The following is a 16104-nucleotide window of genomic DNA, read 5'->3' as shown; positions in this document are numbered from 1 at the left end:
TCCACCCCATTACTTTGCCTTATGCAATGTAGGCCTTCCATCGTTTAGATCATAGCACTCAATCTAGCATTATATATGATTATCTGAAACGCAAGATGGTTCTGTGAGCATTTTGGGACTAAGTATATATTACATGGTTGCCTCTGACTGTGGAAAGCTGAAGTCTAATTGAACAGTACATTCCAGACCAAAATTACTTAATGGGCTTAGTTAAACCAGAATTGGAGCATCTTTAAAAGGAAAAATACGCCGAAACAAACAAAAACCAAAGCAAGACAAAAAACACCAATTCAAAATCCAGGAAACAAAAAGAAAGCCACAGCTTTCTACCACACTGCAGAACAGATTAGTCTGTTTCTATAGCAGGCAGCTAATGCCTTCTTTTGGCAAACAAACTCTTCAGACAGAGCCAAGAGTCTAGCAGATGATTTCCTGATTAAAAGCAAAATGAGAAACTGAAAACAAAAATTTTCTGGAGAATGTAATAATTTGCATAATTAAGCCATCCATTTTAGTCCTAAATTGTCTTACCAATATAGTGGGAACAGGCTCAAAACACCTGGATACTCTTTAACTATTGCACAGGGATCTTTACATAAAATGTCTTTATGTAAATTCTGATAGCCATGAAGAAGCCAATATAAGTTTGGGTTCATGTGAAAGTTTTTTAGATAGTGATTCCAACTGCAAAACAAATTATATCCTGTCTTTCTGTTCTGCTAGGAAGTCTTCCCCCAGCTCCTCCTCTAGTTTAACATGTAAGATACAGTTGAAACAATATGGTTTTGTACAGTCAAAGCACAGCATTATGGGAGAATTTATCTTCAAGAGATCAAATTTCATTTGACACTCAGGAAACACTCATTTAAAAAAAATGAACTGCAAGCAAAGGCAGACTGAAAGGAGAATACTCACTTGTAGCGTAGTGTCGAAAACAACAAGCTTAGAGCTTGTTGGAACAATGTCATAACACTTGTGTGACCTCATGAATCGCACATAAATGTCACTTTCCGATTCTTCAAGTGCTGTAAGTAAAAACATTATGTTGTTTTATTTAAGTAACCTTAAAAAAAAAAAAGTAAAAAACATGCCACATCAACTGAATACCACTTCAGAAGGACAACCCTAAAGCAAAACTCAAATTCACACTTTCCGATCTGGACAAACAGTCAGTTTTGCACTTTGCATTTCACACTTATCTTTCTTTTCATATTTAATATAACAAAGACAAAATGCATTGTTCTTCCTTGATGAGAAAGGACTTCCATACTAAAGAGTTATATTTCAAAAAACACCTTGTTTTTCTAACAGCAAACGATTGGAATATGCTTCTCAACTCTAGTTATGTACAGAGGAAGCCAGTTTGAAACTGAAGTAGTGTCAGGCTTGACTAACTCAAGCTCCTTAAATTAATATTTCTCCAATGTCATCCCTATCCAGTCCACTTTTCACAGAGTAATTTTGTATTTTCTAAAGAGGCAGCAGGCAAGTTATGTAATCAGTTCTGTTCTCTTCAGGCTACTTCACATACAGCATCACGAATCCAACGCTTTATTTATAAAAATAGGATCCACTTGGCTGGAATTGTTTTAGTGTGGCATATCTGTAGGAAGGACATGCAATCCAGTGCATACTAACTTAAATTACTTTGCATTTGTCAGAGTTTAGGTGCACATGCATACATTCTTCAGATCTGCTCAGGTACGTTAACTTTTTGTTTTAAAAGCAGTTTGGCCCTCCATTCTTTACAGCAGGTACCTAGAACTTGATCAAGGCTAACCCCTCCATCAGATATGCACCCTTTAGATCCTGTAATAATGCACAAAAATTTGGGCACATGTTAAACTTTTGAAGAGTGGAGAAAAAAGAAAACAAACAAAACAACCTTGAAATACCTACTGATCACTGAAGAACTTCATATTAGGAAGCTAAAAAACTCAAAATCGTCATTGGACAGCTAGATTTGCCCAAAATCAATCACCCAGCACTGGACAAATTATTTGTTGCTTCCACAGAGTGGCTCAGCACAGCTTCTTTAGTCCAATTCTACAGAATCAAAGCTGGACCTCCCCTGCAAGTGGCTACTCTAGGATACAGGCAGTCTCTTCTATGTACTAAGCAAGTCTTTCATCTCCAACTCTCATTACTCTTTAAAAAAAAAAAAAAAAAAAAAAAAAAAAAAAAAAGCCTTTTCCCCACTGAAACACAAGCAATGTGAAATACAAGTTCCATAGGAATACAGAGGAGAGTCTCGAACTAGGACGAAGCAGAAGAAAAAAAGAAAATAATTTGTTGGATTTATGTTCCTATAAAGGTCAGGACCAGAAGTAAAAATAGCAGGAGCTAGGAAAAATTGATAAGAGATTAGGAAACCATGTGAGCAAACTGATAGGGAAGGGACTAGGCAGACAGACTTTGACAATGCTGGTAGGAAGCAACCTTTATGAGATGATCCCAATGGGGAACGGGTATTGACTCATCAAGGGCATGTATAGAAGAGGTTAAAAAGGGTAGTTTGGGACAGAGAAACTCCATAATATACTAAAACATTATCATCCTCTAACTTTTGCAGTAGCATAAACTACTGTCTGTACAAAATTAATTTAATGACCCTGTGATTGAGTGAGTTGCTGGGGAGGGGTTGTTGTTTTTTTTGGTTTTGTTTTGTTGTTTTAAATACACAAACTAGAAGCAGGGAGGGGATGAGACACTAAGCATTAAAAACAATATTACAAGGACATTTAGATGACATACCAAGAACTCTGGTCTTTAGAAAGTTATGGTCGTGAAATGCAGTCCCTCTGTGTAGTCACAGAGTCCTTATCTACTTTAATCTCAACTTTTTCCATGGGACAGTACACAATGAGAACTGCACTTGAAATGGTAAGTCAAATCACCAGTAACTAAGACTGGCTACTAACATGATCAGTAACCATTAGAGAGATGCTGCACTGTCATGTCTTTCCCCAGCACTACAAAACAGAACAGGACAAAACTAATTTCTTCCAATTTTAGTCCCCTGCCTCTTTCAGTAGATACATTCCAATTGCTGCAGCAAGCAAGACAGCGGTCCAATAGTTCTGAATCACCTGCAGACCAAGTCTATTCCCCACACTGACTGAAACAGACATTCTCCAAAACCTTCACCAAGTACCCAGAAACTACTACAACCTTATGTACCCAGGGACGTTACTATTCTAATTCTGAACCTGTACTTCCTATTGAGTCTGTAGCTTTAACCGTGAGACTTTATATACAATTAAGTATACTACAGGTAGAAACAAGCATAGGGACACCTCAAATAGTTGATAAACTACAAAACAACCAACTATTTTTAGCTGAAAAAATTTACACTCTTAGCAGAGCACATCATTGCTCAATACAGTCTTGCCAACTTACCAACATTATGCAAATTTAATGTATCACAATAGCAAGCACAGTAACTATGAAGCAGGACACGTTGCCAGATTTAATCAGGTAAGGCTGTTAATGGCAGCCACAGTTAAGAACTCTGTATGGACCAGCACAGTGAAGGTGTGCATAGGTTATAGAAACCCTCCTCTCAACTTACCATATACTCCCAACTCTCCAAACACAATTTCAGCTGGACGTCAACAATCCTCACCCACTTAGGGTGCATGGGATTGGTTAGGTGCTGTCTCGCCTTACATTGTCTTCCAACTCAGGGGAGGCACCACAAAGCAACTGCTTCCCAAACTGACACTGGAAAGTTACAATTAGAAAGATTCAGAAGCACAAGATAGCTATCTGTGAGCACTGTTTAACACCCATATAAATAGCTAGGAAACCCTAGCAGGATCTGAACAAGGATCCAATTGTCCAGCTGGAACTGAGGTTTATTTCTACAGGAGATCCTTATACTATAAATAAGTATAATGCTCTGTTTCATTAGTTGCTAACTAAACATGCAAAACATAAGCAGCACTGATTTAAGTCTTATGTCCTACATAACTTCATCAAGTGTCTGTTGGAAAGGATATTTAAGACCTTCTAACACCTTCAACTACTTGGGGTTACTAAACAGATGCCATAGCCTAATTCTTTGTACAGGATTGTATGTGCACTATGTATATACAGCTGCTCAAAGGACAAAAGGTCTCTCAAGCTGAAGGCTTAACATATCTCAGGGGTACACTCACACCCGTCTTTCCTGCACAGCACGAGTGGACAGGGTGTAGTCTTCTTTACAGTTCCTCTCACCTTCCAGAGGACAAACTTACTGCTTTTGGTTGTATCCAATCACCACTGTGCTGCAAATACAAATAATCAAATATAAACATCCTAATCTCCACTAGGATATTTCTACTTTATTACCTCTTTATTTTCTAGTTCCAGTCTTATTTGTTTTTCCAATAAACGCTCATCCTTTCTGGCTACTATTAAGCTTCTGCAGTCTTATCCAGTACCTGCAAAGAAGTACTCCCTTTGGATGGACAAGAACAGATGCCTTTCAGCTTGACTTAAAAATCTTACTCAGTCTCTGCATGTCATCTTTGATCTGCATAGGAGATGATTCACCCAACATGCAGGAGCTGTGAATATATACTGGCCATTCTTTCACCATGAAGTCAGTAACATATTCAGATGTTGATAAGACAATGGTGTACTACATGAACAAGAAGTGACATAAAATCTCTGCTCCTGCTTGAGGAAGTGACTGAGGTATCCAAAATTAGATTTACTTGAGAAGCCTCATTTGCAGAAGCCCCAGTTACAAATTTAATGCTTAAGATGTCCTAAGCTGTGTCACACTGATGGGCCACAGAGAAGGACTACATGCTACAGCTCAACTTCTTAGATCAGGGACTTCCTTAGCAAGGCCTCCTCCTCCTTGGAAGCTGAACTGGACTTGCAACTGTGCTAAACACCATCTGTCCTTGACGTTCCCATCAACTGTATTCCTTCTCCCTTGGTCAGATGACCAGTGTACGCCTTTCTCATATTGCTTCTGCAACAACTCTTGCAAGGTGTGGGAAGATGGAAAGGTACTAGACGATTATGATTGCCCTGGCATGGCAAAGGCAGTTGCAGATAAGCCTTACGGAGTACGTTTGCAGGACCTTAGCTTAGGTCTAGATGAAGACTTAGGACACTGCCTCCACCCAAACCTCAGCTTCTGTAGCTCATGATCTGGAAGTTAGTTGGCTCACGGACAGAGCAGATTCCCAGCAGGAGGCATCTTAATCTAGAGCAGGATGAGCGGAGGAAAAGAATCCACTAATAAAAGTAGTTGAATGTGTACTTCCATGTGGGCATTCACTCATGAAACCTTATTTCTTGAAGATTCATGTGAAAGTTATTTTTTGCAAGTGGACATTCTCCATGTGCACCCCCTCTCCCCAAGTCATAGGTGAAGGCAAAAAAATCCAGATCCCTAGTGCTGTTTTCTGCAATTTTTAATAAAGCACAAACAGAAGTCACCTGAAAGGTTACAAGATTTTTTGACAGTTTAAGACCTGAAGTTAAGAGCCTCATCATACAGCCTTTTACAGAGTAAATTCTCTCTCTGCATCAGCATTTTATTTATTCCTACAGGTAGAGACCCTTTAAAGAGTGGAAAATCAATCTGCTTATATTTCTGCCACTCCCCAATCTTACTCACCTAAGACCAAATGATTTTCACTCCCTTCCTGTCTCCCACCCTTCACTAACATGAGACATGCTTTAACGTTTTATTTCAGGCAGTAAATATTATTTACAAAAACATCACAATTTTTTTTTTTTAGCAGAATAACTATTCAGCAATACTGCTTCAAGAGATTGCAGTGGGACTTGGTACTAAGTATAATTGTCTATTTAGAGAGCTCTAAGGTAGAACTATCATCTGAGTACTCCTCATAAATGAAAGGGAAACTTCTGCAGCATTACTGAAGCCATTTCCTCAGAGATCTACTGAACAGATGCCTTCAGTTCCATTCATACCTTCGCCACCATGCAGGGCGCTTTTCTACTGTAGCTTTCCCCTCAGAATTTCAAGGCCTTCAAAAGAAGAAAAAGGGGAGAAAAAAAGAAGCTCCTACAGATGAAGAACAGGAACACCCAGTAACATGTATGGTCAACACATATTGCAAAGCTTCCAAATACTGCCACATAAAAACCTATGGAAAGTTCCTCAGAAGTGTTTACTGCAAACCACAGACTGTATTTCTGTTCTATATTCATACTGGGCTGGCCCAAAAACAAGATCCTGGACCACATGTGCTTCCTAATTTCAACACTACAAAATCATGACCTTTCCTATTTATTTTATATTATAGCTATATTATGGTCCTTGTATTTCTGCACTGGTATCCAGTCATATTTCAAGTTTAGTCTCTGGTTCCAGGAGTGTTTGAAAGAAAGACATAGGGTTCCACAGAAACTGTGTTCTCTCATCTGCTTCAAAGAGTTAATTCCACCACAGACCACAATCATGCCACTGCAGCTCTCTATAGCACCCCTGCTCCTCATGGTTAGATTGAGAGCTGGTAGCTCTAGCACTTCTCAAACATTTGAAGAACACAAAAACCATTCTTACGGGCCTAAACAACTGTTTGTATAACTGCCATTTCTAAGTTTACTATGAAGTTAGGTGCCAAATTTTAAAAGCCCTTTAAAAAGCAAGGAAAAACCAGCCAATAGCAGTATGTAAAAAATATACTCAGCTAACTGTCTAGCTAGGTGAACAACTTAGAGAAGACACAAACCATATATATACACAATAATTCCACCATCCCCCCCTGATTTTTAATCAGAATCAGTCTGGGAAAGTGTGCAACTTTAAAAGCTTAGAGTTTTCTTAGAGCAGCAGGAGCTAAGCACTGCCAGCACCCAACACTAGACTCTTCAGCTTCACTACTATTAGCATAACCATCTCCTCTCAGCCAGTTCAGATGGTGGACAAAAGGGAATGGGGAAGGAAGTAAAAATGAACTTTTGTGATATTCTCACGTGTACTAAATAACCTAGTTACTGGAAAAAACATTTTCTTTTCAGTTACTGCACACATACATATCTGTACTTTAGGTTACTCCAAGTAATACTCCTATTATAAAAAAAGTCAAGTAATATGTTGAAAATCACATTTCAGATGCTAGAAAATTAAAATGTTACAGTTAAGAGACAAAAGATATTTTTCATCCCAATGTTTACTACAGAACTGATCCAACAGCAATACATTAGGTGAAGTTTATTGGTATAATTATGCTGATAAACTTTACTAAAAGAGGTGTTATACCAACAAAAGCACTCTATACTATTCTCTCTTATATCACTTAATCAAGTAGAATAGTATATATAGCCTTTTCTTGACACAGAAATTAAAAAAACACCTTAGACAAACACACATCATCACAGTGAAAACAGGAATTGGAGAGTTGTTCATGTACATCTGGCTTAAGCTGCAATTTAAAAGAGAAATTTTTTCACATCCCTAGCCAACGCTCCTTTGTCAGCAAATAGAGAGTAACTGTACCTTTTCAAAGGCCAGGTCTAAAGATACGGCTCCAGAGCAGCATAAGCAGCAGCACAGCATAGTAGCAGCAGCCGCTGATCCCTTTGCACTGGCTGTGTGGTTCCATTCCCTCCCTTGCACTGCTTCTGGATTTATACAAAACTGTTCCACAAGTTGGCTGGAAAAGCTGAATTTGTCACAAGTTATCGGCTTCCTGATAGTGCCAGTTTTAGGTCTATTCAGCTCCCATATCTAGCCATGGGGCAAGCAGATTATTTCTGCTCTTTCCTTACACTAGAAGCTATACAGTACAAGGACACCATCCTTGCTGTGGCAGCTAGCCATTAGATCAGGTTAGCTATGTCAAATGGTGCCAGAAGACACCACAGCGACTAATCACTTAAATAAGCCAGCGTGAGTTACCCTCTCTCCCTACTGTTACAGGTAACCCTTGGCAGAGTATACAATAGGTGAAAGATATCATTAACCTTATAAATTGTTCTGCCTGCATTTTTACCTGAAAGTTGTCACCAAAACTGGCTATAAAGTTTCATTTCACCCCCAGTCTGAACTTCCTGAATGAGTTCCTTAATATCCTTGACAACCTCTCCCACAATGTTCACAATGCAGGAAATGGTAATAGTCCTAGTGTAAGTCATTAACATGACACCTCTAATAGATCCTAAAAAATATCCAGAATGGATATAGTTAATCCACTCCAAGAACAACAGACATACTACATAGTAAGAACCACAAACTATTCCTCAGATGTTTCTACAAGCTCACCAACAGACCCTGGAACATGACTTTTAGGAGAAATGGAGGCACCTGAATGAAGAAGAGGGGTTTCAAGAACAACATTCCAGAAAAAAAATACTCAGGTAGGATTTTACCAGCATTGCTCAGCTAAGGGACAGACAGAAACAGATTCTGAAAAGGAATCCAGTACTACGCTGTAAACAGTATGTTGCTGTGATCACGTGCAACAGCTTTACTTGAACCTACCTTCTCTAAGAGAAATATGACTAATTTGTTAGACTTTTAGATAGGTTTGAATGATACACAGACAAATTAAAATGTACATGGTATATCCTGTGAAAAGCATGGGAACTGAGGGACTGGGAGAGAACAACAAGCAACTGCAATTTTGTCACAGAATAATGCACTAAGAGGGCATGACTTTCCAGTCTGCTGAGCTGTCTGCTGAAGAGCCAAGAACACTGAAAACAGCGGACAAGAAACAAGACACCAGAAGCTGAATCAATGTCAGACTTGGTAGGAGAAGAATACTAACATAGTTTAAGAAGGGCAAGCACAGAAAAAAGAAGCGATGTTGTACTGTATAATTTGATTTCTGTTTATTCAAGAGGAAACTTTTCTCAGAAGAAAAAAACCCCGACCAAAATAACCGCCCATGTAATCAGTCACAGGATAAGGCTGAGTTGTAAAAAAAGATGGAAAAAGTGGGAAGAGATGGTTACAAGGATGCCTACTCTAAGTGGCAGGAGATAAATCATCATTAAGATTTTAGAACATGCTCGGCACAACTTTGTTGGAGAGATGGCAACCAAGGCTAGCAAAGGATTACTTCTAATTTCAGAGGGGAAAAAAAACCAAACAGGTTTAAAGTCTAATACATAGCAAGTAATACGATGACAGTAATAGGAGTTGACTATTCCATCACAAGCTTCAAGGATTTGAAATGCAAGGAACCAAAAAGAGGATGTAGTGACAGAGACAAGATTTTTTTTTTCTTTCCGAAAGCTGCAAAAAGCTTTAAAATATCCTGGCAGACCACACATTGAAGTTACACAGTAGCATTATTCATGCAGCCACAGGCTATACGATATGCATGTTGCAGATTGAACGTTTCCCACCCCAATCTAAAGGAATGCATGAGCTGGCAGCTAAAGAAAGATCATAGTAAGTTTACAGATGTAAGATACTCTGATACAAAGAAGTGATAGGAAGCCTATCTAGAGATGAGTATCAGAAGCTTCTTCAGTGATCCAAGACTAATTCAATTACATATTAAAGCATGAATACATGACGTGACAGGAAGAATAGGGTTTTGAAAAGAAGTGTGAGCACACAGGGACAACATTAGAGTAAGTAAGTTCTACCCTGCTAACTGTATCTCACCCTACAAGCAGGAAGAGGGTCTAGAGGTACACAAAATAAGAGGGGAGAATAGGTACATTAACAGGTAAATAAAAATGAATAGAGAAGTAAGTGCACAATGTCTTGTTGCTTGAGTCTTCAGAAAAAGGTTAATCATTTCTAATAATAGTGACAAGCTAGAAGAAACCATAACACATCTTAAAACATTTCCATTCAAGAATTATATTCTTAGTTGCTTAAGACACTTTTGAACATAACATTCAGGACTGCTTGCATCTACACCTTTTTTTTTTTGCACACATTTTAGTATGTCTTTTGAATTCTAGAGTTTGTGCAACTGTTCAGTCACTTTAGATCAGTAAGGTAATTGAGATGTTTTCTCCCCTTGTCACAAAGAGTTGTCTGATGCAGAGACAGCAGGTTATTATGCGTGTAAACAGGAGTCACCCTAGTCAAAAACAACGATTTCTGAACTCTGCAAGCTCATGAAGGAGAAGATACAGTACCAGTCAAAAGGAAAGCCAAACAAATTCAAAATCAGTCAGAATTCTTAGATAGGTATCAAAGCAAGTTATTAAAATCTGTGTATTTTAAGTACTTACAAAAGCAGCTCATCAAAAGCAAAGAAGAAAGCCAATACTGTTGTGTCAAGAACAGTTCAGTCTAATCAGTTTTTACTCAGAATAAAGTGATCAAATGGATGGAAAAAAAGAGGGCAGACAAAATTAAAAAAAAAAAAAAATCACAGTATGCTTGAGACCCTCATTTCAAAGCAAGCTTGGATACTACTACATGTGGAAAAGATACTGTAGAATCACCACAATGTAGCTGCACAGCAAGCAACTGCAGCTGCAGCAAAACTAGTAAGATGTCTTTTTTTTTAGTGGGTTTGCAAGACTGGATGACAACTGTCTGTTTTCAAAAAGATATGAAGTCCAGTTCAAACTCTTCTCAAAACTGGAACATTTGCAAGGTCCACCTTATGCGAATTAGCTAGTGCAGAATGGCATGCAAATTCATGCTACATGTCTTTAGTTTTCTACAAGTCACTCTGGAAGAGCTTTTACCAGTAGCTTGACATTTCACAGGGAAAACATTGTCAGAGAGTCTCAGAGGATTGGGGCTTCCTTTTATCCAGCATTCTCCTTAGTGATCTTCAAAACAGGAATAGAACATGCTTCAAAGAGTTTGCAGTAAGAGTTAGAAATGGTTGCAAGACTTTAAACCTCACAGTATCTTCAAACTGAATTCATAAGTGGTTTGGAGTTAATATGATCTTTCAGAGAATACCAGAATCTGACATGAACACTTAACTGGACGAGTGCAAATTAGGGGAGTGACTCAATAGCGCTACTACTGAGAAAGAACTACCCTGTTATTAATTTGATTTGCTATAGCAGAAGTAGGGAAGAAAAGGCACAGTTTGCTTAAATGAAACAACAAGCAAACCAAAAACCCACCCCAGCTGTTAGAGAGCTATTAATGCATTCCAGAAGCTAGTTAGAACAAAGCAACCTTAGGACATAGTACAGTCTCCTCCCTTAAAGATCCTAAACATGGAATGAGACAAGTGTCCACAACTGCATAAGCCCATCCTGCTTTAGTGAAGAACAAAAAAGATTGTTAATTCCCGAGAATATTTCAAAAGATCCACTCTTCTGTTTTGAGGCTTAAATATCTCCACTTCTTCAAACTTCAGTAGTAGCTAAGACTTGTAAGAGAAAACTAATATAAATAGCTGCCTGAAACAATGAAAAATTCAGATTGTGTTTCAATCTTCCTTGTATTCATAGCACACTTCAAAATCTTGCACTGGATTTTGTTTCTCATTTTTGGAGTTAGTAAGTCCTGGTAAATGGGCTGAGAAGTTAAAACTCCTTTTTTACTGTAGCTCTCCATTGGCAGTGTGGGTAAACAAATGATTACGTGAGATTTGAGGCAGACAAAAGTGATGAGCAGCTTAAGAAACTTCACATGCCAGAGCTAATCATAGTAACTCTGAAGTTTCTTGTCCAGGCAGGCAGAGAAACTTACTTGTTTACAAGCAAGAGCTGCCTTGTTTAGGGACTAACTGGTAAACAGTATCAGAAGTCCAACTTTTGAAACAGCCCACTATCACTTAAATCAACTTTTAGTCAAAGTTAAAGATTTGTACTTTGAGGAGAGGTACATCACTGTGGTTTTGTGCATAAAGGTAGCAACTTCAGCCTGCAACCTAATAATGCTTCTAAGATTTTCACCACAATAAAGAATAAGTTGACCTGAAGAATTTTCCAAAACATGTTCAAGATCTTCCCTTGACAACAAGCACTATGATTTTTCCCTAAGCATCCCAAACGAAGATCTAATTTAAGATGTCGCCCGTCTGGAATGCAGGCATGCTCTTCAAGATTGCGAGACACAGGCCACAAAAAACCAAGAAACTAAAAATGGTATTAAGCGTCTGATTATTAATATCAGCAACCATACGCTGGAGAGTTGCATTCAAGGAAGGTTTAAGGTATGCAATTGATGAAAGAATAAACCAGCCTGTATCCTTAGTATCTATACTGAAAGATTGGTAAACAATTTGAACTTTTGCTGTTTCTTTAAAGCAAGCATAAGTCCTACTATATACACAGTTTGCACACACTTTTAAAGAGATAGCCATTTAAGTCTTTTAGGAACTAGTTTAAGATCAAACCTAAACAAGCAGCTTAACCAAAGTATTATTCACATGACAAGTATTTTCAAATTGAGTACACAGCATCTTCACAAGCCACAGTTGTATCCTTACTGAACAGGGCAAATATCTAACCTTTAGGAGATCTTCTACTGAAGACTAACAAATCTGAACTCAAAGCATCATTTATATAATGCTTTAAGGAAAAAATAAATTTTTAGACTTAAGTCTTAAGGACTTTGGACTATGTTTGCTGAAGAAACAGTTTTGTCAGGTCTAATAAACTGTTGGGTCTCAAATTCCAAATGACTACTTACAGCATCTTAACTTGAAGATTTTAATAATTCAGTATTTGTATTTTAATTTCTCTCTAGTTTCCCCTTACACATTTCTTCTCCTTCCCTCCCTATACATGCCAACATTTTCTAAATAGCTATTATTGCTATTTCTTATTAGAAATTATAAATCTATATGCACACTCTAATAAATTATGAAGTGTTCCATTTCAATATACCACTTAAGAGATTTACCTAATGGCAGGCGTAGCTGGAAGCTTAACAGAAAAAGAATTAGCAGTTTCCTAACTAAAGCAGGTGAGATCCAACACACATTCAATACAGTACATTCAGACAGTTTTCTGGAACCTAGTTTAGAAGTTCTATTGATCCATTCTCTATACCACAGATAAACTGCAACTTCACCCAAAGCTGATCTTCCTCTGAACTCATATGATGTCCATACAGAGCATTGTTGTGGTTTTTTTCCTTTGGTTTTTTGTTTGGTTGTTTTAAAGGAACTGACTCAAAAATACCAGAGACTTCAAGCAAGACTATGGCAGGAGAGATACATGCAACTGCTTGTGTAGAGCAAAGCATTCAGCTTCAGCACTATGGCGGAGTCATTTATTAACAGCAACCACACAATCCCTTTCACTGAGTGATCCCGCTCCATCCTGAAGTGACTCAAAGCATTAGAAATCCATCCTACAAACTCACTCCTATAGTAACTATGCTGGAAGTTAAGAGTATTATTTCAAAGCTTATACAGGAAGAGTTTATAGCCATTTGTTCTTGTGCCAATGTTGTTCTTCAGTTAATTTTCCTCCTTGGTGTTTACCCCCTTTCCACTCCTTACAGGATGTTTTCATACATACAGTGGTATCACATCCCTTCTTGGCTTTCCTTTTACTAAGCTAAATGAGCAAGGCCTTTTAGTTTCCTCCTTTAGCACAAGTTCTATATTTCTGGTCTCAAGAATGGCCCTCTTCTATGCCTATCCTGGTTTGCTCCCTTCTCCAGCACCTCAGATATCTTCTTCCTCTGTGTCTTTGCATCAGTAGAAACCCATGAAACTAAGCAGCAGCAAAGAATACCACAGTGTAAGGGAATGGTACGGGGGGAAAAAAAAAAAAAAAAAAGTTTGATTCTGCTGCTTAAAATGCCCAGTGTCAGAACCAAATACTCAGTCACAATGCACAGAAAAGTAAAATAACATTGTAAAAAAAAAAAAAAAAAACCAAACCCAAACCCAACCAAACAACCCCCCCCCAACCCAACTTAAAAAAAAAAAAACACCCTAAAAAAGGCAAAAATAAATTTTCACAAATAAAATCACTCGTCTAAAGCACATGAAAACTGCTTTTAGACAAAAGCAGGAGTGCCATTTAACTTCTGCCACAGTCAAAATTGGCAAATTCACCAAACTGGTTCACATAAAACAGCAAAATCCATATAAAATTCAGCAGAGGAGGAAAGAATCTAAAACCAAGCTAGATTTATTCAAATACTATTCAAAAACTACCTTGAAGATATCTACATCACATTCAAAAACCTCTTAGATGTGGTTTACTCTTAGAAGGATAGGGTTATTTAAGCTTTCCAAAGCTCTGTCTAGATGCCAAGCTGAACACCTAAAAGTCAAATTCAACTTTGCTCTAGCATAGTTATGCTTTTATTTGTATTAAACTGCTTTGGCTACATGTTAATCCTAGCCATTGGTGCAACCCTTCCACAGAAGGATTTTCCCCTAAACTCCCAGATTTTCCTTTTGTCAGTCTTCTCTACTCAGAGGAGCCATGGTAAAGCCCGCACAACGTGCATCCAAATGCAAACAGTCTCAGTATGGAGAGGTACATTTTGTTTCAAGATGCAAGAACTGTTATGAAAAACAGTAACAACAACTCCTGTACTTATGTTGGAAATGTTACATTCCTTAAGATGTTTTGGGCTTAATCTGCTTCCCCCCAAACCCATGCAATGCTAGTATAGTTGTAAGTTCTGGAAGTCAAAATATTCAAATCAATAAAGTAACTGCAGACAGCTTAAGTACTACCCAAAGAGCAAGCTCGTAACAAAAAGCAGTGCTGATGTAAGTGACCTGACTTAAAGAAAGGCTCCACAGACAAAGCCCTGTGATTATCCACCATCAAGTTATCGAAAACACAGTACACATTACAAAAAGTCCTATCTTAAAGGACAGTCACGTCTGTTGCAGATGATTAGTAAGCAGAAACATTTCTTATGATTGTTTAGCAACAGCTATATTGAGCCAACTTACACAAATATTCTATCATTCTTGTGACATTGGCATTACTTCAGTTTAAACCAAGTCACCTACATCTAGTACTCAGTCATGCCCCAAGGCACTAAGTTTTCCAAGAGCACTGACTTGACCACAACAGCCAAATTTAACAGTTGAGCTTATCAAACTACCAAGACAATACCAGTGTTTCATCTATACTGTCCTCCCTGTGTACGCAGGGCATTGGAGAGGTGTATCAGACAGAACATTGCAGACCACCACCTAGGAAGTTTCTTGAGGAAAGGACTCTGTAGTCACCCTACTCAATCCTGGTAATGCTCAGCAAAGCAGTCACAGGCAAGTAACAGCATCTTGTAGTGATCTATAAGGCAACACTGACATTGTCACATCTTCCATGTCTATCATTGCTCAAGCACACAATGCTGTACACTCAATACCTCTAAATTAGGGGGTTCTCAGGACACTTGGAAGTCGAGCTGACATTGTCCAAAGTCTTTGACCTTATATCAAGCTGTTGTTTACCAATCATGATAGCCCACTATCAAACCAAACAGCCTCTGCATCAAGGGAGCTCTGCGTGGAAGTTATTAGCAGAGTTGACATTGTCCCTCATCTGATGCAGGTGAAAGCAATAGCACTAGCTAGAGCGGCTAGTAAAGGTTACTGTAAAACAGTACTTCACATTGGCCCAGACACTAACATGTATATATCTGAAGCAGTAATGTCTTTCAAGTGTAGGAAAATACCAAGTTGTCTTAATATTCCTCACAGATAGCTGCTGGCCAATAATGGCTTTCACTCGGAAGATAAAGTTTGCAAATCATGCAGGTGCAACACTACCTGGACACCATCAGCCCCAACACTTCCTGTAAAACTGTTTTCAGTTGCTTGCAGCTTTGCCAAAGCAATTACACGGACTCATTGCCATGGTAAGCATTTTTCCGTAGTTTTTTTTCTAGGAAGTCTCAGCTAGAATGGTTTCACTGTTTCCAAGAACAAGTTAGAGAAAATAAATATTTTGACCACATTAAAATTTTATGAAAGCTTTTGCATCGAGAGGCTCCTGCATCCCCCAAGACCCAAAGCAGAGAGTTTCAGAGCATGCCCTGTGTAACACAGCTATATTTTTTTGCTGTACTAAAACATCACTTCCCAGATTGGTAGGGCTTAAAAAATTTTGTTTCCTGAGAAAGACTGCATGCTTTAGCTGCTATGAACTGCTTATTTCCTAGTCAAGACAGAGTAGAGCCTTCCTCATTGTAAGACTAAACACCTTGTTAAGAATAAGGGAGTTTTACCTTACGTAGGAGCAGGAAAAGTTAGGACT

The 16104-nt window shown here is 38.3% G+C and overlaps 1 protein-coding gene across 6 annotated transcripts in view; it reads right to left on the bottom strand.

Annotated features, from left to right (window-relative positions):
* Window positions 1-16104, bottom strand: part of PRKAG2 (protein kinase AMP-activated non-catalytic subunit gamma 2) — a 226489-nt gene that overhangs the window by 35176 nt on the left and 175209 nt on the right. For all 6 annotated transcript variants that reach the window (XM_052807182.1, XM_052807173.1, XM_052807189.1 and 3 more), the window contains one exon: window positions 916-1025. In XM_052807182.1, coding sequence (XP_052663142.1) covers window positions 916-1025 — 110 coding nt within the window. The remainder of the gene's footprint in view (window positions 1-915; window positions 1026-16104) is intronic.

The sequence above is a fragment of the Harpia harpyja genome, chromosome 1, assembly GCF_026419915.1.
Source record: "Harpia harpyja isolate bHarHar1 chromosome 1, bHarHar1 primary haplotype, whole genome shotgun sequence".
In the NCBI taxonomy this organism is placed as follows: Eukaryota; Metazoa; Chordata; class Aves; order Accipitriformes; family Accipitridae; genus Harpia; species Harpia harpyja.
The sequence above is the reverse complement of the archived record's forward strand: the minus strand, read 5'-3'. Positions and strand labels throughout refer to the sequence as shown.